Source organism: Balaenoptera physalus (genome assembly GCF_965194825.1).
Source record: "Balaenoptera physalus genome assembly, chromosome: Y".
Classification (NCBI taxonomy): Eukaryota; Metazoa; Chordata; class Mammalia; order Artiodactyla; family Balaenopteridae; genus Balaenoptera; species Balaenoptera physalus.
The window spans coordinates 23,591,190-23,616,705 of record NC_138904.1 but is presented as its reverse complement, the minus strand read 5'-3'; the positions used below and the strand labels follow the sequence as shown (position 1 = coordinate 23,616,705).

The 25,516-nt window shown below is 46.9% G+C and overlaps 1 protein-coding gene and 1 pseudogene across 2 annotated transcripts in view; both read right to left on the bottom strand.

Moving 5' to 3' along the window:
• Positions 1 to 41: 41 nt before the first annotated feature.
• The window catches only part of LOC309653380 (acyl-CoA wax alcohol acyltransferase 2-like), a 36,082-nt pseudogene continuing 10,607 nt past the window's right edge, over positions 42 to 25,516 (bottom strand). The window contains exons 2-7 of the transcript in view: positions 3,167 to 3,277; positions 2,731 to 2,801; positions 2,281 to 2,485; positions 1,889 to 2,063; positions 415 to 616; positions 42 to 196 (exon numbers count right to left, since the gene is read on the bottom strand). The product of the transcript in view is annotated as an acyl-CoA wax alcohol acyltransferase 2-like (transcript). The remainder of the gene's footprint in view (positions 197 to 414; positions 617 to 1,888; positions 2,064 to 2,280; positions 2,486 to 2,730; positions 2,802 to 3,166; positions 3,278 to 25,516) is intronic.
• Positions 4,469 to 23,658, bottom strand: LOC309653381 (protein WWC3-like; the record flags this gene model as incomplete). Its single annotated transcript, XM_082448006.1, has 9 exons — positions 23,592 to 23,658; positions 22,641 to 22,715; positions 21,847 to 21,933; positions 20,582 to 20,774; positions 19,548 to 19,712; positions 18,973 to 19,124; positions 17,675 to 17,897; positions 15,713 to 15,763; positions 4,469 to 4,564 (listed from the first exon to the last, which is right to left on the bottom strand). Exons 1-9 carry the CDS (start codon positions 23,612 to 23,614, stop codon positions 4,469 to 4,471), a joined length of 1,065 nt encoding a protein of 354 aa, XP_082304132.1. The 5' UTR covers positions 23,615 to 23,658.

The window sequence follows — 25,516 nt, the reverse complement described above, 5'->3', positions numbered from 1 at the left end:
ACTCCTTCCAACCAGGCTGAGAGAACTTGGGGAGATGTCTGTCAAGTTATCACCAGCTCCTGGGTCTCTGAGAAGCCAAACTTGGTCTTCTGTTTGTCAAACAGTTTGTACAGGGCATAGATATAGACCACGTGGTATTTTGTCACAATCTCTTTGCTCAGGTTCTCAATCTTGGGCAGTGGTAGAGGCTTCCTGACTGCCAGGGGAGACGGAGAAGGGAAAGGGAAAGCATCAGAATGACTCGTTCCTCAGAATAGGTCTCAGTCCTCAAGCCCGGGTTCTCCCCACACTTCCCCCACCCCTGCGCTCATCCTGGCCAGCTTCTCTGCCTCTGGACATGGCCAGAGCCAAGGTCCAGCCTTGGAACTGGATCCTGTGTCCCAGATGAGGCTGCCAGCAGAAGGGCCAACTCACCAATGGTGGTTACACGCCGATCGTAGGGCAGAAGGCCCCAGGAGTTCCCCAAAAGTTCTCTCTTGTGTAGAAAGCACAAGGGTAGATGTGTACCATACTCTGGAATCACTTTTGCAAGTGATTAATGAAGCCCCCGGGTGTGAAAATCTGCTGATTGTAGAGTTCTGTCTCCCTAAAGGCATAGGCAGGGATTAGAGCCACCCTGCAGAGGAAAAGCATGTTCTCTGATGGCCAGAAAGGTAGGGACCCTGCTGAAAGCCAGACACGCTGACCATCAGTGGTCCCTGGTTCTCCCTGTAAGCTCTTCAGCCCCTAACCAAGCTGGGCCCAGGTCCAGGCTAAGTGGGAGGGCCTCATGGTCTACCCCAAGCTGCCTCTGGGGGCAAAGTAGCAGCAAGCTAAGGCAAGCGAGTCCCAGACCCTCCTGTAAACCCACAAGGTCTGAAACACTGGAAGCTAAGACCCAAGGGCCTTTGTTTTTCTCTTTCTGACTTACTTCACTCTGTATGACAGACTCTACATCCATCCATCTCACTACAAATAACTCAACTTCGTTTCTTTTTATGGCTGAGTAATATTCCATTGTATATATGTGTCACATCTTCTTTATCCATTCATCTGTTGATGGACACTTAGGTTGCTTCCATGTCCTGGTTATTATAAATAGAGCTGCAATGAACATTTTGGTACATGACTCTTTTTGAATTATGGTTTTCTCAGGGTATATGTCCAGTAGTGGGATTGCTGGGTTGTATATATATATACGGAATCTAAGAAGAAAAAGAAAAAAAGGTATGAAGAACCTAGGGGCAAGATGGGAATAAAGGCACAGACCTACTAGAGAATGGACTTGAGGATATGGGGAAGGGGAAGGGTAAGCTGTGACAAAGTGAGAGAGTGGCATGGACATATATAGACTACCAAACGTAAAATAGATAGCTAGTGGGAAGCAGCTGCATAGCACAGGGAGATCAGCTTGGTGGTTTGTGACCACCTAGAGGGGTAGGATAGGGAGGGTGGGAGGGAGGGAAGAGGGAAGAGATATGGGAATATATGTATATGTATAACTGATTCACTTTGTTATAAAGCAGAAACTAACACACCATTGTAATGCAATTATACTCCATTAAAGATGTTAAAAAAAAAAAAGACCCAAGGGCCATTTCTTTTCAGTTTCTTCCCTTTAGTTCACACGGTAATTTTGGTTTTCTCTGAGATAGGGTTGCAGCCAGTCACTTTTCACGAAGGGACTGCCCCAGATGAGATGCTAGTCTGAGGCAGATCAGGTTCCGGGTTGGCCTGCTGGCCTTTCTTCAGAAGCAGAAATGCCTCTAGAACCTGACCCAGGCTCTACTCCGCCACAGAAGTGGCTTTCCCCCTCCCTCTTTTTATATCATTTCCTCAAAACCTCTTCCTCCTTCCCCACTGGGCTTTTGGAATCCCTCTCTCCAGTCTGGACCAGAAGTGTCCTTACCCATGCTGAAGGGCTGTGTGTACAAAGCCAGTGTGGTTCTTCAAGACCAAGGTGATAGATCCTGGAAGGCTGTATCTGCACTCAGCCAGGCAACTGACCACCACAATCAGCATGTTGTTTGTGCCTGTATGGGTAAACAGGAAGTCCATGGAGGACTGGCTCACAGACCAGGGCCCTGGAGGGCAGAAAAAAAAAAAAAGATAATTGGTGACCTCCCAAACCTCCTAACTTTCTTCCCTACCTCTTCAAAGGAGGGGAGAGTCTCACATAAGGCAGTTGAACCTATGATAGCTTTTCAGACCAGAAGGGATCACAGAATTGGCCTTATTCTCACCCATGGCTCTCGGGGAGCCATTTACTTCTTTGGCTTTACATCCTAGGAGCCAACTCACCTGTAGACATGACATATTCTCTGAGGAAAGGCCCCCAGAAAAAGGTCTCCAGTGTGAGGATATAAGGAGTCATGCCAGGAAAGATCTTGGAGAAGCCTGACTTCTCTGTGGCAAAGTGGCCAAAGCATGAGTGGGACATGAGCCGATGAGGATGGCAGGGGAGGATGTAGTTGAAGCTGGGGGCGAGATCGTGAGTCTTCAAAAGCTTTGGAGAAACATAGAGTCAAGAGGGGTATAGCCAGGGGTATAGCCTCTTCTGGCCAGAGACCTAGAAAGGAAACATCTGTCGTGTCTGGCTGGCCATGCAGGTAGGGTAACACACAGCTCCAGGGAGCGTCATCCACATGAAGCTCAATGTGAATGATGCCCATGACCCCCACCCTGGCCCAGCCGCTGCCACTGGAGTTGGGACTGGGCCTGGGGCCAAAGTGGAGATCTGCAGCTCTTCACCTTGAGTGAGAAGTAATCACAGTACTGTTTCCACATGCACCAGTGTCTTACGCAGGTAAACCGGCAGCCTCCTGAAAACAGAGCCAGTGTTGCTGAGCTTGGGACAACTCCCTTGTCTTCTTCAGAGCCCTTTAAGGCCTGCCTCAGGGTGCCCCCACCCCCTGTTGTTTCCTGCCCTCTTAAGTAACACCTAGGCTAGGAATGAACATCTGGGCCAATTTAGGACAGGCCTAGCTCTCTGCTGTACTAGCCACCCCTCCCCTAGCCTACTTCAGTTCCTATCTGGGTCTCACTGGCACCTTGAAAAGACCCCGTCCCTTACCTTCTCCAGCCCAAACAAAGTCAGGCTGAAGGGCTGCCCGGAATTGACCACAGTATAAGAAGAAAAAGAAAGATCGTGTGGTGGGTGGCAATACAGCCCTCTCAGGGCCCTCACCTCCCTCAGGGGTTTTCCAGTCAAAAGCCAGCCAGGTGAGCATGAGCACAGTGACAGGCCAGTATGGCATGAACACTACCAGGTAGAGGTTGACAAGGATCACACTGCTTACTGGAGGAAGCCCAGACCACAGTCAATGAACTGTGAACAGTCTCTCACACTTGCCCACCCTCTGGGGCTCTGTCCACCCCAAGGTCACACACACCATCAACCCGGCTCATGCAACACTCTTACCTCCTCACCCAGCACATGGCCTGTGTGCCTGTGGCACCAGCATCCCCGCTCTGGTCTTGGGAACCTGTTTTAGGTCTAGAAGGCAAGGTGTTTTCCTCCCCCACTTTGCTCCATGCAGTTAGCCCTCTCCTGCCTCGACCTGCTCCAGCACCACTCTGGGCTGCATTCAATGACAGGAAGCCAGTGGTGGGTCACACTGATTTGGCCACCAGAGGTTGGGAGTCCTGGAAAGACAGAGCCAAGAATAGTCTTCCTCCAACTCACATTTCCCTCTCCACATCTCTGCGAGGCATCAGTGGAGAGAATACCAGAGAAAGAGGATACCCAACTTCAGCCAGGTTTGGAGCACACGAGTTGGCAAACAAGAAACAAAGGAGAACCCACGCTGGGCTAGAATAAGGTATGGACTATGTTAAGCTCCAACAAGACAGGAACAATGTAGGTTAGAGTAGTTAGGACAGACTTCATGGAGATGAGTCACAGGGAGCCATGTTCAGGATTCTTACAGGACTCAGTTTTTAAAACAGATGTGAATAAGACTGTGTGAGAGAAATTGAGTCAAAAGAAAGTTTAGAAAAGACAGAAAATACTCCTAATTGAATGTGGCAGAATAAACACAGATTTTTATCATGACTCCTTGCTGCAGCCTCATGAAAATTACCACAAGGATGTATTAAAAGATAGAGATTCTTCAAGGAAAAAGGGAATCAGAGAGACATCAACAGTCGGTGAGAGCTATCAACAAAATGTTTGCATGCTGGACAGTGGACAGAGAGGGATTAACTGAGAACCAGAAAGTTGAAATGTAGTTACCTGCAAGGGGTATGCCCACAAGAGCAAGACTGTTTCTGCTGGAGAATCTAGGAAATACTCAGAATTGGGAACAACCAGGTGTCACAAAAAGCAGATGTGGGGCACAGGGCTTGATTGAAAGTCTATCAAAGAAGTAGTTAAGGCCACTCACTCACAGGCAAATTTTCCAGGTGGCGCGCGATGTCCAGCAGCTCCGTCAAGGCCTCAGGCTCCTCCTCAGAGGCTGCCATCCTGCAGGGCCAGTTCTGCATGGCTTTAGCGGCCATTCTGAACCGACATGATGGGTCTACCACCTAGACTCTCTTGAACCTCGCAGAGGACGCTGGGAGTCAGGTCCCAGGGCCCCACAGCCTTATGGGAGTCATAGTTTTTATCTCCCTCATCAGAAGTATGCCTGTGAGGGCGTCTCCTCCCTCGACTCTCAGCGTTCCTTGACTTTTTGGTCTGGCTCGCTTTTTGTTTTGAGCCAGGTGCACAACAGATAATACAAAACCTTGTAAGATTCCACATATAAGAGAAATCATATGTTATCTGTATTTCCCCGTCTGACATATTTCAGTTGAGCATAATAATAACCTCTAGATTCATCCATATTTGTTGCAAATGCAAGATCTCATTCTTTTTTATAGGAGTTTGTATTGTAGATCACACAAGCTTTGATTCTGCCATTGAGAGCTCTGCATGGCACCTGGCTCACACAAAAGACTTAATGTCCTTCCCCAGTGGGTCTGGGCAAGATGGTGGAAGAGTAAGACGCGGAGATCACTTTCCTTCCCACAGATACATTAGAAATACATCTACACGTGGAACTGCTCCTACAGAACACCCACTGAACGCTGGCAGAAGACGTCAGACCTCCCAAAAGGCAAGAAACTCCCCACGTACTTGGGTAGGGCAAAAGAAAAACGAAATAACAGAGACAAAAGAATAGGGATGGGACGCGCACCAGTGGGAGGGAGCTATGAAGGAGGAAAGGTTTCCACACACTAGGAAGCCCCTTCACGGGCGGAGACTGCGGGTGGCTGAGGGGGGGAAGCTTCGGAGCCACGGAGGAGAGCGCAGCCACAGGGGTGCGGAGGGCAAAGCGGAGAGATTCTCACACAGGGGATGGGTGCCGACCAGCACTCACCAGCCCGAGAGGCTTGTCTGCTCACCTGCCCAGGGTGGGCGGGGCCTAGAGCTGAGGCTCGGGCTTCGGTCGGATTGCAGGAAGAGGACTGGGGTTGGCGGCGTGAACACAGCCTGAAGGGGGCTAGTGTGCCACAGCTAGCCGGGAGGGAGTCCAGGGGAAAAGTCTGGAACTGCATAAGGGGAAAGAGACCATTGTTTTGGGGTGCGCGAGGAGAGGAGATTCAGAGCACCGCCTAAACGAGCTCCAGAGATGGGCGTGAGCTGCGGCTGTCAGTGAGGACACCAGAGACGGCCATGAGATGCTAAGGCTGCTGCTGCAGCCACCAAGGAGCCTGTGAACAGGCACAGGTCACTATCCACACCTCCCCTCCCGGGAGCCTGTGCAGCCCGCCACTGCCAGGGTCCCGTGATCCAGGGACAACTTCCCTGGGAGAACACACGGCACACCTCAGGCTGGTGCAACGTCACGCTGGCTTCTGCGGCTGCAGGCTCGCCCCACATCCCATAGCCCTCCTTCTCCCCGGCCTGAGTGAGCCAGAGCCCCTGAATCAGCTGCTCCTTTAACCCTGTCCTGTCTGATCGAAGAACAGATGCCCTCAGGCGACCTACACGCAGAGGCATGTCCAAATCCAAAGCTGAACCACAGGAGCTGTGTGAACAAAGACGAGAAGGGAAATCTCTCCCAGCAGCCTCAGGAGCAGAGGATTAAATCTCCACAATCAACTTGATGTACCCTGCATCTCTGGAATACCTAAATAGACAACAAATCATCCCAAATTTAAGGTGGTGGACTTTGGGAGAAACTGTAGCCTTGGGGTTTGCTTTCTGCACCTATTTTTTTTCTGGTTTTATGTTTTCTTAGTTTAGTACTTAGAGTTTATTATCATTGGTAGATTTATTTATTTGGTTGCCCTCTTCCTTCTTTTTTTTTAATATATATATATATTTTTTTCTTTTCCTTTTTCTCTTTTTCTGAGTGTGTATGTGTATGCTTCTTGGTGTGATTTTCTCTGTATAGCTTTGCTTTTACCATTTGTCCTGGGGTTCTCTCTGTGCATTTTTTAGTATAGGTTTTAGCACTTGCTATAATCGGTGGATGTGTTATTTGGACTGGTTGTGCTTTTCTTTCTTTCTTTTTATTTTTCTCTGTTTAATTACTTTTTAATTTTTTAAATTTTCAATAAGTTTTTAAATTTTAGTAACTTTATTTTCCCTCCCTCCCTCCTCCCTCCTCCCTCCTCCCTCTCCCTCTCCCTCCCTCTATCTCTCTCTCTCCTTCTTTTCTCCTGAGCTGTGTGGCTGACAGGGTCTTGGTGCTCCGGCCGCGTGTCAGGCCTGTGCCTCAGAGGTGGGAGAGCCGAGTTCACGACATTGGTCCACCACAGACCTCCCGGCTCCAAGTAATATCAAATGGTGAAAGCTCTCCCAGAGACCTCCATCTCAATGCTAAGACCCAGCTCCACTCAGTGAACAGCAAGCTACAGTGCTGGACACCCCATGCCAAGCAACTAGCAAGACAGGAACACAACGCCACCCATTAGCAGAGAGGTTGCCTAAAATCATACTAAGTCCACAGACAACCCAAAACACACCAGCAGACATGGCACAGCCCACCATAAAGACAAGATCCAGCCTCATCCACCAGAACACAAGCACCAGTCCCCTCCACCAGGAAGCCTACACAACCCACTGAACCAACCTTACCCACTGGGGGCAGACACGAAAAACAACAGGAACTACGAACCTGCAGCCTGCGAAAAGGAGACCCCAAACACAGTAAGTTAAGCAAAATGAGAAGAGAGAGAAACACATAGCAGTTGAAAGAGCAACGTAAAAACCCACCAGACCAAACAAATGAAGAGGAAATAGTCAGTCTACCTGAAAAAAAATTCAGAGTAATGGTAGTAAACATGATCCAAATTCTTGGAAATAGAATGGTGAAAATACAAGAAACGTTTAACAAGGACCTAGAAGAACTAAAGAGCAAACAATGATGAACAACACAATAAATGCAATTTAAAATTCTCTAGAAGGAGTCAATAGCACAATAACTGAGGCAGAAGAACGGATAAGTGACCTGGATGATAAAATAGTGGAAGTAACCACTGCAGAGCAGAATAAAGAAAAAAGAATGAAAAGAATTGAGGACAGTCTCGAGACCTCTGGGCAAAAATTAAATGCACCAACATTCGAATTATAGGGGTCTCAGAAGAAGAAGAGTAAAAGAAAGGGTCTGAGAAACTATTTGAAGAGATTATAGTTGAAAACTTCCTTAACATGGGAAAGGAAATAGTCAACCAAGTCCAGGAAGCGCAGAGAGTCCCATACAGGATAAACCCAAGGAGAAACATGCCATGACACATATTAATCAAACTATCAGACATTGAATACAAAGAAAAATTATTAAAAGCAACAAGGGTAAAACAACAAAATACATACAAGGGAATCCCCATAAAGTTAACAGCTGATCTTTCAGCAGAAACTCTGCAAGCCAGAAGGGAGAGGCAAGACATATTTAAAGTGATGAAAGGGAAAAACCTACAACCAAGATTACTCTACCCAGCAAGGATCTCATTCAGATTCGACAGAGAAATTAAAACTTTTACAGACAAGCAAAAGCTAAGAGAATTCAGCACCACCAAACCAGCTTTACAACAAATGCTAAAGGAACTTCTCTAGGCAGAAAACACAAGAAAAGAAAAAGACCTACAATAACAAACCCAAAACAATTAAGAAAATGGGAATAGGAATGAACATACATATTGATAACTACCTTAAATGTAAATGGATTAAATGCTCCAACCAAAGAACACAGACTGCCTGAATGGATACAAAAACAGGACCCGTATATATGCTGTCTACAAGAGACCCACTTCAGACCTAGTGACACATACAGACTGAAAGCGAGGGGATGGAAAAAGATAGTCCACGTAAATGGATACCAAAGGAAAGCTGGAGTAGCAATTCTCATAGCAGACAAAATAGACTTTAAAATAAAGACTATTACAAGAGACAAAGAAGGACACTACATAATGATCAAGGGATCAATCCAAGAAGAAGATATAACAATTGTAAATATTTATGCACCCAACATAGGAGCACCTCAATACATAAGGCACATACTACCAGCCATAAAAGGGGAAATTGACAGTAACACAATCATAGTACGGTACTTTAATACCCCACTTTCACCAATGGACAGATCATCCAAAATGAAAATAAATAAGGAAACACAAGCTTTAAATGATACATTAAACAAGATGGATTTCACTGATATTTATAGGACATTCCATCCAAAAACAACCGAATACATTTTCTTCTCTAGTGCTTATGGAACATTCTCCTAGATAGATCATATCTTGGGTCACAAATCAAGCCTTAGTAAATTTAAGAAAATTGAAATCATATGAAGAACTTTTTCTGACCACAACGCTATGAGACTAGATTTCAATTACAGGAAAAAAACATGTAAAAATTACAAATACATGGAGGCTAAACAATACACTACTTAATAAACAAGAGATCACTGAAGAAATCAAAGAAATCAAAAAATACCTAGAAACAAATAACAATGAAAACATGACGACCCAAAACCTATGGGATGCAGCAAAAGCAGTTCTAAGAGGGAAGTTGAGAGCAATTCAATCCTACGTCAATAAATAAGAAACACCCCAAATAAACAACCTAACCTTACACCTAAAGCAATCAGAGAAAGAAGAACAAAAAAACCCCAAAGTTAGCAGGAGAAAAGAAATCTTAAAGATTGGATCAGAAATAAATGAAAAAGAAATGAACGACACAATAGCAAGGATCAATAAAACTAAAAGCTGGTTCTTTGAGAAGATAAACAAAATTGATAAACCATTAGCCAGACTCATCAAGAAAAAAAGGGAGAAGACGCAAATCAATCGAATTAGAAATGAAAAAGAAGTAACAACTGACACTGCAGAAATACAAAGGATCATGAGAGATTACTGCAAGCAACTATATGCCAATAAAATGGACAACCTGGAAGAAATGGACAAATTCTTAGAAAAGCACAACCTTCCTAGACTGAACCAGGAAGAAATAGAAAATATAAACAGACCACTCACAAGCACTGAAATTGAGAGTGTGATTAAAAATCTTACAACAAACAAAAGCCCAGGACCAGATGGCTTCACAGGCGAATTCTACCAAACATTTAGACAAGAACTAACACCTATCCTTCTCAAACTCTTCCAAAATACAGCAGAGGGAGGAACACTCCCAAACTCATTCTACGAGGCCATCATCCTGATACCAAAACCAGACAAAGATGTCACAAAGAAAGAAAACTACAGACCAATATCACTGATGAACATAGATGCAAAAATCCTCAACAAAATACTAGCAAACAGCATCCAACAGCACATTAAAAAGATCATACAGCATGAACAAGTGGGATTTATCCCAATATACACAAATCAATGTGATAAACCATATTAACAAATTGAAGGAGAAAAGCCATATGATCATCTCAATAGGTGCAGAAAAAGCTTTTCACAAAATTCAACACCCACTTATGATAAAAACCCTCCAGAATTAGGCATAGAGGGAACTTACCTCAACATAATAAAGGCCATATATGACAAACCCACAGCCAACATCGTTCTCAATGGTGAAAAAATGAAACCATTTCCTCTAAGATCAGGAACAAGAGAAGATTGTCCACTCTCACGACTATTATTCCTCATACTTTCGGAAGTTTTAGCCACAGCAATCAGAGAAGAAAAAGAAAGAAACGGAATCCAAATCGGAAAAGAAGAAGTTAAGCTGTCACTGTTTGCAGATGACATGATATTATACATAGAGAATCCTACAGCTGCTACAAGAAAACTACTGGAGCTAATCAATGAATTTGGTAAAGTAGCAGGAAACAAAATTAATGCACAGAAATCTCGTGCAGTCCGATACACTAATGATGAAAAATCTGAAACAGAATTTAAGGAAACACTCCCACGTACCACTGCAACAGAAAGAATAAAATACCTTGGAATAAACCTACCTAAGGAGACGAAAGACCTGTATGCAGAAAACTGTTAAGACACTGATGAAAGAAATTAAAGATGATACAAACACATGGAGAGATATACCATATTCTTGGAATGGAAGAATCAACATTGCGAAAATGACTCTACTACCAAAAGCAAGCTACAGATTCAATGCAATCCCTATCGAACTACCAAGGGCATTTTTCACAGAACAAGCACAAAAAATTGCACAGTCTGTATGGAGCCACCAAAGATGCCGAATAGCCAAAGCAATCTTGAAAACGAAAAATGGATCTGGAGGAATCATCAGGCTCCCTGACTTCAGGCTACACTACAAAGTTACATTAATCAAGACAGTATGGTACTGGCACAAAAACAGAAATACAGATCAATGGAACAAGATAGCCCAGAGACAAACCCACGCACATATGATCACCTTATTTTTGATAAAGGAGGCGAGAATATACAATGGAGAAAAGACAGCCTCTTCAATAAGTGGTGGTGCGAAAACTGGACAGCTACATGTAAAAGAATGAAATTAGAACACTGCCGAACACCATACGCAAAAATAAACTCAAAATGGATTAAAGACCTAAATGTAAGGCCAGACACTATAAACTCTTAGAGGAAAATATAGGGAGAACACTCTATGACATAAATCACAGCAAGATGCTTTTTGGCCCACCTCCTAGAGACACGGAAATAAAAACAAAAATAAACAAATGGGACCTAATGAAACTTAAAAGCTTTTGCACAGCAAAGGAAACCATAAACAGGATGAAAAGACAACCCTCAGAATTGGAGAAAAAATTTGCAAATGAAGCAGCTGACAAATGATTAATCTCCCAAATTTACAAGCAGCTCAATATCAAAAAAACAAACAACCCAATCCCAAAAATGGGTAGAAGACCTAAATAGACATTTCTCCAAGAAGATATACGGATTGCCAACAAACACATGAAAGGATGCTCAACGTAACTAATCATTAGAGAAATGCAAATCAAAACTACAATGAGGGGTTTCCCTGGTAGCGCAGTGGTTGAGAGTCTGCCTGCCAATGCAGAGGACGTGGGTTCGAGCCCTCGTCCGGGAAGATCCCACATGCCGCAGAGCAGCTGGGCTCGTGAGCCACAATTACTGAGCCTGCACGTCTGGAGTCCGTGCTCTGCAACAAGAGAGGCTGCGATAGTGAGAGGCCCACGCACCGTGATGAAGAGTGGCCCCCACTTGCCGCAACTGGAGAAAGCCCTCGCACAGAAACGAAGACCCAACACAGCCAAAAATAAATAAAGAAATAAAATTAAAAACAAAAAACAACAAAAAACTACAATGAGGTGTCACCTCACATCAGTCAGATGGCCATCATCAAAAAATCTACAAACAATAAATGCTGGAGAGGGCGTGGAGAAAAGGGAACCCTCTTGCACTGTTGTTAGGAATGTAAATTGATACAGTCACTGTGGAGAACAGTACGGAGATTCCTTAAAAAACTAAAAATAGAACTACCATACGACCCAGCAATCCCACTACTGGGCATATACCCTGAGAAAACCATAATTCAAACAGAGTCATGTACCACAATGTTCACTGCAGCTGTATTTACAATAGCCAGGACATGGAAGCAACCTAAGTGTCCATCAACAGATGAATGGATAAAGAAGATATGGCACATATATACAATGGAATATTACTCAGCCATAAAAATAAATGAAACTTGAGTTATTTGTAGTGAGGTGGATGGACCTAGACTCTGTCATACAGAGTGAAGTAAGTCAGAAAGAGAAAAACAAATACCATATGCTAACACATATATATGGAATCTAAAAAAAAAAAAAAACTGGTTCTGATGAACATAGGGGCAGGACCGGAATAAAGACGCAGACGTAGAGAATGGACTTGAGGACACGGGGAGGGGGAAAGGTAAGCTGGGACAACGTGAGAGAGTGGTATGGACATATATGCACTACCAAATGTAAAAGAGATAGCTAGTGGGAAGCAGCCGCATAGCACAGGGAGATCAGCTCGGTGCTTTGTGACCACCTACAGGGGTGGGATAGGGAGGGTGGGAGGTAGACGCAAGAGGGAGGAGATATGGGGATATATGTATATGTACAGCTGATTCACTTTGTTATACAGCAGAAACTAACACACCATTGTAAAGCAATTATACTCCAATAAAGATGTTAAAAATAATAATAAAAATAATTTTAAAAAGTGGACTTACGTGATCCAGCGTTTCCTCGTAAGTCAATTTTCATACAATATGTAGACGATTTGCTGTTGTGTTCAAACCCTTGATACATAATCAGCAAGACACCCTGTACTTGCTTCAGAAGTTAGCCTCAAAGGGATATAAAGCACCCAAAGAGTAATTACAATTTTGTGAGGCTAATGTAAAATACTTAGGATGTTCGGTATCTAAAGAAGGGGTTTCAATTGCTCTAGAGGCAATTTGGCTTTCCCTGCTCCTAAAATAAGACGGCGACTAAGGGGATTTCTAGGCCTTGCAGGCTACCACAGGAGCTGGATTCCAAATTTTTCTTTAGTGTCTTGACCATAAATAATTTGCCTAAACAATACCAACCTGAACATCTTGGTTGGGGAATAGACCATTGCGAAGCCTCTAGTTTCTCTAAAGGGCTTCCTGGCAAAGGCCCCAGCCTCGGGGCACCTAAATTATGATTCTCCCTTTTTTCTCTTTGTGCATAAAAACAAGGGCGCCACACTAGGAGTATTAACTTTACGGCAGTCACTAATGACCAATAGGATTTTACTGCCAGCAGCTAGATCCAGTAGCTAAGGGCCTCCCCCTTGCCTCCGAGCTGTCACAGCAACAGCTGTGCTTTGTCAGACCACAGAGGAGACAGTCACGAGTCACCCTCTCACCGTCTTTGTTCCCCACTCCATGAAATCTCTACTAAACTCTCTTCACACACAACCTTATTCAGCGAGCCATTTAACGTCTCATGAGATTGTATTCCTCTCACCAAATGTAACTCTCCACAGGTGTAATGAACTTAGTCCAGTGACCTTGCTCCCAGAAGAATCAAATGGCAATAATGAAAAGTATGATTGCATTGTTTTAACTGACAATTGTTAGTCTTCTAGGATTGACCGTCAAGAAAGCCCAATGGATAATCCTGACTTTATATTATTCACTGATGGTTCATATTTAAGAGGACCTCATGGAATGTACCAGGCTAGTAACGCTGTCATTTCTCCACTGTGTATCCTTGAAAATGCGCCCTATCTAATGTCTTTTCTGCCCAACAGGCTGAACTAACAGCACGAACAAGAGCCTGTCTGTCATTTGGCAAAAGGAAAATCTGCTAACATTTACACAGACAGCCACTATACTTTTGGGGTGGCACATGATTTTGGTATGCTTTTGGAAAAAAAGAGGGGGGATTTTTAACATCCTCAGGACAGCCTACCAAAACTGGGGAACAAGTAGCAGAATTATTAGATGCAATTCTGTTGCCATGTGCACTTGCTGTTACTAAGGCATGGGGCCGTTCAAAGGCTGACGCTGCAGAAGCGAAAGGAAACTCTCTAGTCGATCATGCTGCCAAGACAGCAGCTCTGAAAAACAGCAACAGCCAACTAACCACTGTCTTTCCCTTTCAGCCTCCCAGTAACCTTACTGATATACTGCTGAAGTTTCAGGGAATGGTGTTTTCTGAAAATGGAAGGCTTTCAGAAAAAAGAAAAAGACACCTAAACACAGAATGGAGGAAGAGTCAACTAACAAACAGCTGTGGACAGGTCCAAGGGAAAGCCTATCTTTCTGTTTGGAGCTCAATATCGTATTTCACAATATATTTATGAGTTAACTCACTGGAACCCAGATAAGGTGGTATTACGAGGTAAACAATATTTTTCGAAGCCTATTTTACAGTAGCCCAGAAGGTTTACTCAAGATGTGCAACTTGTCCAAAGTATAACTCAGGGAAGCATTTACACAGTTCTCAAAGACATTTCCCATTACCTGCAGGTCTTCTTGAAATTTGGCATGTTGATTTTATACAAATGCCTCACTCACAAGGTTGTCAATACATTCTTGTTATAATTTGAATGTTTTCACATTGGGTTAAGGCATTCCCATGCAGAAAGACCACAGTGCAGTAAGTAGAGAAATCAATTTTAGAAAGAGTGATACCTCTTTGAAGAATCCCCTCAGAAATACATAGTGATAAAGGAACTCATTTTACTGGACAAATTATTAAGAAAATTTGCAAGATTTTTCCAACTATGCAGCACTTCTATTGTGTTTATAATCCCTGGTCTTCTGGTTAGTAGAAAGAACAAATGGAACAATTAAAAAACAACTGGCTAGGGGCTTCCCTGGTGGCGCAGTGGTTGAGAGTCTGCCTGCCAGTGCAGGGGACAAGGGTTCGAGCCCTGGTATGGGAAGATCCCACATGCCGCGGAGCAGCTGGGCCCGTGAGCCACAGTTACTGAGCCTGTGCATCTGGAGCCTGTGGTCCGCAACAAGTGAAGTTGCGGTGGTGAGAGGCCCGCACACCGCGATGAAGAGTGGCCCCCGCTTGACACAACTAGACAAAGCCCTCACACAGAAACGAGGATCCAACACAACCATAAATAAATAAATAAAATAAATTAAAAAAAAAACAACTGGCTAAAATTATGGAGGCTTATTCCTCACCTGGCCTAAGGCCCTTCCATTGGTTCTCCTCAACCTCAGATCCACCCCTCTTGGTAAACATCACTTCTCTCTCTTTGCGATGATCACAGGGAGAACAATGAGATTGAAGGATGGATTACATTAATTTATATTATTAAATGGGGACATATTAGCTCATGGCAGAGGCTTAACTGCATTTTTCAAAGGACATTCTAAGCTTGTGTCTGAAGCATATCATAGTAATCTATCCTCAAGCGAAGATCAGATGCCCCATGAGTTACAACCAGGAGATTATGTACATTGGAACAGGCAGTATTTAAAAGACTACCTCCAGCCTAGATGCAAGGTCCCTTATCAGGTTTTTTTAACTAACTCATGTGCAGCAAAACTGAAGGGAATTGACTCTAGGATTCATGTTTCCCACCTAAAAAGGGCTCCTGCACCAGACTGGTCTATAGAGAGGACTGATGACCTCAAACTCACCTTAAAGTGATGCTCCAATAGGAAAGAAACACCAACACCAGGATGAGAAGGTGATATCAGAAATAGACAGCTATGCCAAAAGGCTGGACCTGACCCATACAGTTATTTACAACATTTTATTCTTGGTTTCTTGGACTTCTGTACACAAACCAAATGTTTTCCTATAATGGGCACAATTCTGTGCAAATTTTAGAAATCACTCCAATTGTTGGGATTATGGTCAATTACCTGCATCCGGTACTTCTGGGTTATCTTGGCGGGTTTCTCCACTCCAGGGGTCTGATTGGACAGCCCTTAGGAAATTTATTTTAGAAGAAAGAAATTATAGTTCTGTCAGGCCACTACTGATATTACTAGAGGGGACTCCCTCACTTGGCCAATAAAACATACTTATTGTGACCCTAGCCATAAATATGAGTTTTCCATTGAGGTCAGTCATGCTCAGTCAGAACAATGAACTCAATTTCAATCAAAAGGCGTAAGTTTTTAATTATTAGGAGGGACCCTCCCTCAGTTATGGGATGGATTTTTATGGCTGGCACAACGCTATGGTCGTCTAAGTTTAAAGACCTCCCTGCATTGGGAACAGTTAAATCACACTAAAAATCATCAGCCTGATGACACTAGGAAATCAAGTTGTGTACATTATGAAAAATGCCAATATATCATTTCCCTTAAAGACAGTGATATGTATGGAACAGGCTGAGTCAGGCGACGAGAATACAGTGGATCGCACCTAATGGAACTCAATGGCTTTGTGGGTCCAATATACGGCCCTGGCTTCCAGCCGGATGGCTAGGAAGGTGTACTTTAGGATTCCCCTGGGCTCAAGGCCACTTATGTACAAATTTAGGTATAAGTCCAGCAAGTTTACCATCAGTATGAGCCCAATAGACCAAGAGACCTGTATCTCACTGGTATGATTCCTTAGCAGTTATTTTTGTGCCTTCAGTAGGTCTGGAAGATACAGTTTCCCACATCGAAGGCTTAACAGAATTCAGTCAAAAGACCTTAAATGATAGCAACCATGCTATTAGCCTACTGAATTCTGAAGTCTCTATGATGAGAAAAGTGGTGCTATAAACTCGTTAACTTGAGGTGCCTGGTTTCCTTTCATTAACCATAATCTTTCAACGTTCCAACTACATGGTTTTTGTTGCAAAACCCCTATATATCCTGGCTCCTCCCTTATTTCTTTGGGGCAGTCTCTCAGAGCTACCTGAGAGGGTGTCTCCCAGGCTATAGTCCTCAGAAAGTCTGCCAAATAGAACAGAATTCTCAGCTTTTAGATTGTGCTTTTTTTTTTTTTTTCAGTCAACAAAGCACAATGGAACAATGGAGGAATTTTGTACGTGGACTTTATACTCGATGTCGTTGTTATATTTTCTGAGTATTACTCTACTGTTAAGTAAGAAAATGTGCTTGTTCTTAGATTTGTACTGAACTGTTTAGGAGGAATGTGTCATGATCTTGAATTAGTTTTCAAATGATTCAGAAGGAAAAAGAAGCCGGGTGCACACACACATATATACAAACAAAGAATGGAAATGTGAAGTATTAACAAAAGTGATTAGGGTATAAGTTAAACGTTGGGGAAAGGGGAAATACCAAAACTGCATCCCATGGCTGCTTACACTGATTTGGGTCAATGACTGTAAAAGTGTTACAAAGTAGAACAATCACAATTATTGGCAGCCTAATCCAAAATAATTATTCCTGATGTAATGCACTTTAATCCATTTTAGAAAGATGCCAAGGGAGGGACTGTATGTCCGCATTTGTTATGTGCTGAATAGTTTCGGAACAAAGATTTCCTCACTGGAGATACGGTGATGGGCACAACTAGGATCGGGTGAACAGAAGGGCCAAAAGGATGCTTCGCTGCTCTTAATGTCACAAACGGAGAACAACGACAAGCGTCCAAAACCTTGGGGACCCATGAAACACCCTGAGCCACACGCGGCCCTGAAGAGGGCACATGAAGCAGTAAAAATCCACCCCTTTTAGTTGTCCTTTCCTTTTAATTTAAAGTAGACAGACGTTTCCATGGTACCTGCTGTTTACAGATCTGAGGCCACTCACTTCAATTCCCTAGCGTAGGGCATACAGCCCCTCCTTCCAGGGCAGCGCCTGGTGCTGTGCAGCAAAACATCAGGGGCTCCGCGAAATCCTTTGTCCTTTTCTGCTTACCTTCAGAGGTGGGGGCTGAAGTTCCTCGGGGCCATAAGGGTCTGCCTGGCCAGCAAACGTGTGTCCGTGGATGGAGCTGACAGCAACGCAGCAGGGCTCTGGGTGCGGGGGGCTGGTCTGGGCGCAGCTGCTACAGCCACTGTCCACCAAGTCGGCTTGCCAACTCCTGAAGGCGGGCATGGCAAAAGCCCCCAAGACGTTCATCAGGGCACTGACTTTACTGCTGCACCCAGGGCACAGCAGCAGAGATGCCCCATATTTGCTTCCAATGACCGAAGACGGTTGCTTTTCTCATAAAATGAAAGGCAGTTCTGTTTCGTGGGGAAGACAGAGCTACAAGGCCTTTCATTAAGAGGGTCCGTCTGTCTGTATCGCCCAATTGCAGCCGCTGAAGATGCCAGCAGCCCGGAACCCTCTCTCCCCGAGCCCTCCCAGCCTCCTGCCCATCCCTGAACACACACCCTTCTCCCCCTCTGCCATGCACTTTCCCTTCCGAAAATAAATTCCTCTCGAAAATAAATCCAGAAAAAGCTATAAGGAAGAAGTAGCAAGCTTTGGAAACATGATGCTCTTTATGGAAAACCGTGGAAGTAAAGCAAGATGAAAGTTCTGCCAGAAGGGACCCACCGGGAAGCGATTCACTCGCGGTGCCTGCCCATCTGAGCTACTCCTCTATTGAAGACACGTCTGCCCCACCCCGAGTCAAGTGTTCACCCACGGGCTGCTCCGGGGAAGAGGTAAAGGGGCATCGTATGATTCCATTTACAAGAAAGGCCCAGCACAGGCAAATCCCTGGAGATGGCACGCAGATGGGCAGTCGCCAGGGGCTGGAAGGACCAGGCGGACTGTTAATGGGTATGGGGTTTCCTTTCAGCATGACGAAAATGCCCTCAACTTGAGTGTGATGTTGGCGGCACAGCTCTGTGCCTGCGCTACAAACCAGCCAATTGTCCACTTAATGGGTGAACCATACAGTAAGGAGATTATATCCCAATAAAGCAGTTAATAAAGAAAAAGGCAAAACTTAAAGGGCCCTATTGTATTCAATCCGGGCAGAGGGAGTCCCTCAACAGTCCCCCTCTTTGAGAGAAATTCGGGGAACAGAAGGAAAGGTGAAAAGCCTGTGCGTAGAGCTGGGGTCAATGTACTGCCCTCGTGCAGACTGGCGTACAATCCCCCGTGAGAATCCCGACTTCTGGGCAAAGGTACCGAAGAGTCGCCACACACACTCTACATCGCGTTGTGTCTGATGAACATCCCGGCTGCCTCTCCCCTGAGGGGCAGCTGGCCGCACGCACCTCTCGGACACAGCCTCGGCCTGCTCCTCCTTGCACTCCATCTCCAGGATCTCCTCCTCCATGTACTCCAGCTTCACCCGCTCCTCGGCCAGCTCTCTCTCCACCGCCTGCAGCTGGGCCGTGGTTCTCACCAGCAGCACCATCACCGCGTCCTACAGGACGAAAGGGACGCTGCCAAGAAGCAGCCGAGGCCAGCGGCGTGCGGGTGGCAAAGCGGAAAGCGGGCACGTGCACAGCCCATGGGGAGCATCCCTGCTGCCGGGCTGGTGGCCGTCCCCGGCTGCTCTCTAGCAGGAAGCAGCTCACCCCCGGTTGACAGCAAGACGGTAACTTGGCCTTACCATGTAGCTCTGAGGACTCAAATTTTAAAGCAACCAAAGCATCACTCATGATCATGAACGTGTTGTGTTAAAGAATATTACCATGAATGGCCACATACATCACTACAGTCCGTTTTTATTACTTCCCTGGAAACCCTGCTTCTTCATCGCCACTGTGTTCTAAGACTAAGTCTACACACGTTTCTTAGAAACAATGTCCCCAGGAAAAGTCCGTCTCAAAGCCAGGCCACCTACTGTCTTTCCAGACGTGGTGGGTGCAGGGTCCTGGAAGTCGCTGTGTCCCAGCTGCTCGTCCTCCCGCCCGGGCAGCTCGGGGCCGGTGAACACCTGCACCGAGTACCAGCGCAGCTGCATCTCGCTCGAACCATCGTAATCAGCCAAGTTAATCTGAGCAATGCCCTGCGCGGTGTTAAAAAAAAAAAAAGGCAGAACAGACCCTGAATGACTGCACCTTAACAACCAATGGGCATCAAGGTCACCCTTTAATCTTTTTTTTTAATTAATTAATTTTTTTTTTGGCTGTGTTGGGTCTTCATTTCTGCACGAGGGCGCTCTCCAGTTGCGGCGAGCGGGGGCCACTCTTCATCGCGGTGCGCGGGCCTCTCACTGTCGCGGCCTCTCTCGTTGTGGAGCACAGGCTCCAGATGCACAGGCTCAGCAGTTGTGGCTCATGGGCTCTAGAGCGCAGGCTCAGTAGTTGTGGCTCACGGGCCCAGTTGCTCCGCGGCACGTGGGATCCTCCCAGACCAGGGCTCGAACCCATGTCCCCTGCATTGGCAGGCAGACTCTCAACCACTGCACCACCAGGGAAGCCCACCCTTTAATCTTAAGCAGAAAGAATGGAAAGTATTTCATTCTTACTAACAGGACTAAGGTAAAATGAAAGTGGTGTTAAAGTGGTGTTGGAGGATGCTAGGGAGGATGACTCTCATGTTGCTTATTCAGCTCTATTAGAAACTGCTAGGAAGGGGAGAAGGACAGAGAACAAAAGGTAACTCACAGTGAAGAAAGTGGAAACTTCAGGATTGGATCTCACCCAGACTCTGGCCTATATGTTTCCTCCCTTGCTGATTTTAATCTGTATGTTACTCTGAAACAAACTGTAACCAAACAGAAAAACAGACAGAAACTGAGGAAGAGAGACAGGAAGGAAAGCAGGATTGAGGCAGAAGACAGGAGGATAGAAAGACTGATGTCAGAGACTGACAAAAAGAGACGGGGAAAGAGGGGTGGAAGGTAGGAAGGAGAGGGTGAGGAGGGCACCGTACCAGCAGTTCTTCCTGCAGCTGCGGATTCACTGAGCACATGTATAACTGAAGGGACTTCAACATCACCATGTTTGACTGCACAGGGATTTTGAAAACTTCATTAAACACCAAGGGGGCTTTCAATTCCAGAGCCTTAGAGCAGAATGTGTTTGGTTTGCCGGGGTCAAGCGGAGGCAAACCGACGCGGATGTGTCTGGAATCGAGACAGGGAGAAAAAAGCATGGACCACGTACACGAACACCCCTGTATGTTACCCTTTGGATGTGAAGAGGTAAAACTGCAAAGTCCTTTGGAAAAAGTCCTTTTCTCAACCAAAAGAGAGGCCGAAGAACTGACCTACCTTTGGAGAGAAAAAAAAAAAAAAAAAGGAAAAGAAAAGAAAAGAAAAGAAATCAGCAAAAAGAAAACATAAAAATCAGGAATTATAACTTCAGGGGGAGTCAAACAGACTTTCTGCTTTCAGCACCTCTGTGGCAAAACATCTGCACTGATCTTTTCACGGCCCCCTGGCTCCCTCTCCAAGCTCTGCCTGCCTTGCCTCTCAGACTGCTTGCCCACCGAGGCACCCGCCGGGCTGGGCTCCCGGCCCTATCCACCCACAGCACGGAAGCCAGCACCCAGGAGAAGCTCCAGCATCAGTGGAGTGAAGTACACCATCAGGGCGAACCCTCAGCCGCTGAACACCAGGCTGCTTCCTAGGCCTTCGGGAGGCCAGTTTACAAAGACGACTCACGGAAGGGGAGGGCACCGTCGGGCCTGAACACCCATCACAGGTGGGTTCACCCACCAGGGTAAGTGGGACCTCACACCCCCATCGGGCACCCATCTCCCCACCGGAGACAACACAGATTTCCTTCTCCCTGCTCGGACAAGGATGCCTGATCCCAGCCTGAGGCCTCTTCAGGCACCTCATCAGATCTCAAGAGCCGAGTGTGGCTGTGTCGCCACCAGCCTTGTGAGCAGAATGGACGTTTTAAGCCCCAACGCTGCCGATGACGGGCACCCGGCACTTTGTCAGCATGGCCACGGCACATAACCAGCCTGGCTCCAGTAACTCCACCTGCCGCAAATAATAAACCAGCCTCTTCTTAAAACTTACAGTCCTTTAGATTTCAGACAGACATCCCCTGGCGTTTTATTCTAAATTCAGGTTCCAAGACAGTCTTTTCCCTCCCCAAACTGCCACGTGCAGCAGGTCAGCCAGTGGTGCCGTGTGGAGGAGGGCCCGGGGGGAGGACACGGCCCCCACTGGCGCGGGAGCTTACATTTTGCAGTCTTCCTTCACCACCAGCCCTGCAAAGTTCTTCAGTTGGAGCACGTTCACGAGGAGACACTCGCTGGCACTGTCGTGCCTAGAAAATAAAATGCACGTTCACAGGCTGCAAATGCCCCATGGTGGAGAAATCCTGCTTGAACTACTGCAGTGGTCCTCACCCCACCCCCAGGGGACCTGTGCAAAGTCGAGAGACATTTCTTACTGTCACACGGAGTGGAGTGGGGGGGCTACTGGATCTAGTGGGTGGAGGCCAGGGCTGCTGCTCAACACCCCAGAGGGCACAGGGCGGCCCCCAACCAAGAATGACCCAGCCCGAATGTCACGAGTGCCGAGCAACACTAGGATGACAAGAGTGAGCAAAAGAAAGCTGCTGGGATGTGAACATCCTGCCTCGTTCGCCTGAACACTGCTGGTTGCTGCCTTCATAGACACTGCGGCTAGAAACCAAAACGCTTAGTGTTGCACAGCACCTGGCTACCCCAGCTCCGGCGGGAACTTCCCCGAGGGCCTGACCGTGCCCATGGGGTGACAGTCCCCAGCTGTGACTCGGTGTTGGAGGATGGCAGTGGAACCGCTCGTGCCCATCTCTCCTTCCCGCCACCTCTGTCCCTTCACCTGAGACCGCTGAGATGGGCCCAGGGGTCCCCAGGCCAGGGACAAGCAGCCGGATCACACGGGTCCCCCCACGCCTCCTGGCCTGTGTGTGGAGGTGTGAGTCGCCGGGCGGGCCCCAATCTACCCGTCGTCTTTACGAGCAACAGGGAAGGAGCCTTCTGTACTCACAAGAATCCAACATGGATCTGGGGCCCCTCGTTACCGCAAGCGTCTCCAGGCACAGGCTCGTTGGCGTCCTCACTCCTGAGCACAACCGGAAAGGCACCGTGTTATTCCGAGGGGACCTGCTTACCTCGGGCTCCGCAAAAGCTCTCTCACACTAGGGGCGCTTCTAACTGAGAAGGGCTTTATTAAGTTGCGACATAAATAAATGCTTTAAGTGACTGACAGGGCACGGCAGGTCCCCAGGATCCATGACGTCACCTCCCAGGGTACCTGCTGACGAAGTGGCCTTTTTGAGAAAATACCTCTCAAAACCACACGTGATATTCACAACAACGTTCAAAAACATATACTTATAAAGCTTTGCAGGGGGGACTTCCCTGGTGCTCCAGTGGTTTAAGACTCTGCGCTTCCACTGCAGGGGGCGCGGGTGCGATCCCTGGTCAGGGAACTAAGACCCCGCAAGCTAAGCAGCGCAGCCAAAAAAAAAAAAAAAAATTTGGCGACAAGTGAAATGCATACAGGTATCTGAGCTGAAAAAATGACATCAAAGGTCTCAAACAAAATAAAGCCCACAAGGGGTTTTGTCCTTGCAAAGTGATTCCTCCAGCTAAGGAAGGGGAACGGGGGGGAACATCCATTTCTAGTTTACGTCCTTTCTAGAAAAGCAGGTCTCTCTCGCACACTGGTTCTCCTTTTCCGGCTCTACTGGGCTCATGCCTTCCAACACCCAGGGCCAGAGAGAAAGCAGTCGTCCTAGATGCCCGAAGCCAGGCCAGTCCCCAGACGCCACCTGGGAGGAGATGGGGTCCATGGGGATGCTAAGGGCCCCTCCCGCATGGAGAGAAGCCAGAAGAGCTGCACCCCAGACACACACAGAGTGTCAAGCCAGACAGGTCTCGGCAGGGGTGCCTTTTGGGAAGTCAGCCCAGGGAGGCAAGAAGGTCAGCTTCTAACATTTTGGTGGCAGGTTCAAACATGCCGCTGTCGCTGGCCTGTGAGTAATCGGACAGGCAGGCAGACACGCAGCACGCTCTCCGCTCCAGCCTCTGGGCGCTGTCTTCTCGGGGGGGTCACCACTGCAAGCGAGAGACACGGCCGGGCTCAGGAGGCGACAGCACGGGAGCCCAGCGCAGAGCAGAGACAAAGGCACAAAGTGGTAGAGACAGGCCAGCACGTGTGCAGATGTGTGTTTACATGCGCTCTGCTCCAGTCTTTTCTTATATTGGAAAATGGAAGAAACAGGCTTCTGGCTACTTCTTTAAAAGCTCTTTAAATGATCATCAATCTCCTTTCACCTCCTTAATGAGAGCACAGGTCAGAAGGTGGCGGGAAGGCCCTTGGCGTGGCCCTTTGAGAGAGCGTCACACAGGAAGCCTGGGAGAGAGACTTCGCCTGCACACGGATGGCAGCGCGCTCTCCGAGAAGTGGGAGGGGGGTGTTTCCTTGACGCTGCTTGGTATTCTCCATACTTTATACAAGGAACATAGGCTACACTGCTTTATACTCAGAAGACAGAGTTTTTAAAAAGCATCAACTAACCCCCAACAAAATGGAGTGACTTTCAAGTCAGAGTACACAGAGGCACCCAGACTCGGCCTCTGCCGACGTCTCCGTGACCCCTCTGCCGCTCTAACTGCAGTGTCCTCTTCAGCAGCCCTGGGGCCAGGCTGGCTTCCAGAACTGTCTCCTGGGATTAGAAAGGACCATCACTGGGCAGCTTATTTTTGTCTCGTATCTATTTTAACCAAGAGCCCAAGACAACCACTGACATTTTCCCTTTTATCATTTCATCAACTCTTTCTACTCCTTCCCTCACAGCAACAAGTTTCTTTTAACAAAAGCAACAGAAACAGGCATGCCGTCTCCCGCTGCTAAATGTGGCGATGGACACAGGAACCTCAACACTTTCGAGAGAGGCACACACGGTTAGAACACAGGCTTAAAGCATGACGCCCCAAAGTGAGCCTCACTCCAGCATCATGATGCCTCTTGTTAATAATGCAGGCCCCTCTGGTCTCTCTATGTTCTCCGGCCATCTAAGCTCTAGAAATTGAAAATCTAGACATCTGTGCACCCTTGACACCAATGACCACCTCTTTTCTTTTTTTTTTTCTTTTGGCTGCGCTGGGCCTTCTCTAGTTGTGGTGAGCGGGGGCTACTCTTCATTCCGGTGCGCGGGCTTCTCAGGGCGGTGGCTTCTCTTGCTGCGGAGCATGGGCTCTAGGCATGCGGGCTTCAACAGTTGCAGCGCATGGGCTCAGTAGTTGTGGCACACAGGCCCTAGAGCGCGCGGGCTTCAGTAGTTGCAGCTCTGGGCTCAGTAGTTGTGGCTCGCGGGCTCTAGAGTGCAAGCTCAGTAGTTGTGGCGCACAGGCTGAGCTGCTCCGTGGCACGTGGGATCTTCCTGGACCAGGGCTCGAATGCGTGTCCCCTGCATTGGCAGGCGGATTCTTAACCACTGCGCCACCAGGGAAGTCCCCAACCATCTCTCTTTTCAGCCAAATTATTATTCACAGCAACAATTAAACCAAATATATTCATCAGGATACAAAACAGGGCTGTGGCCTTTGGTCTCGCGATGTTAACGGCAGACAAAAGCCGACCTTTCAAAGGTCTGCAGCACCCAGTGTGGGGGCCACTGGCTCTGCCTCAGTCAGGGGCAGAAGCTGGCTCCGTCCTGGGGTGGCCAGAGGCACCGACTCTCAGATCGTAGATGACGACTCCCAAGTCCAGCTCTGCTCGTCACCCCCGCCCCATGGAAGGACCCAGTGCCCCCAGCTCTGAATTGCAGAGAGAACCCCTCAGTTCTGGGAGGCAGCTGTGAAGGAGGAAAGGTTTCCACACACTAGGAAGCCCCTTCGTGGGCGGAGAGTGAGGGT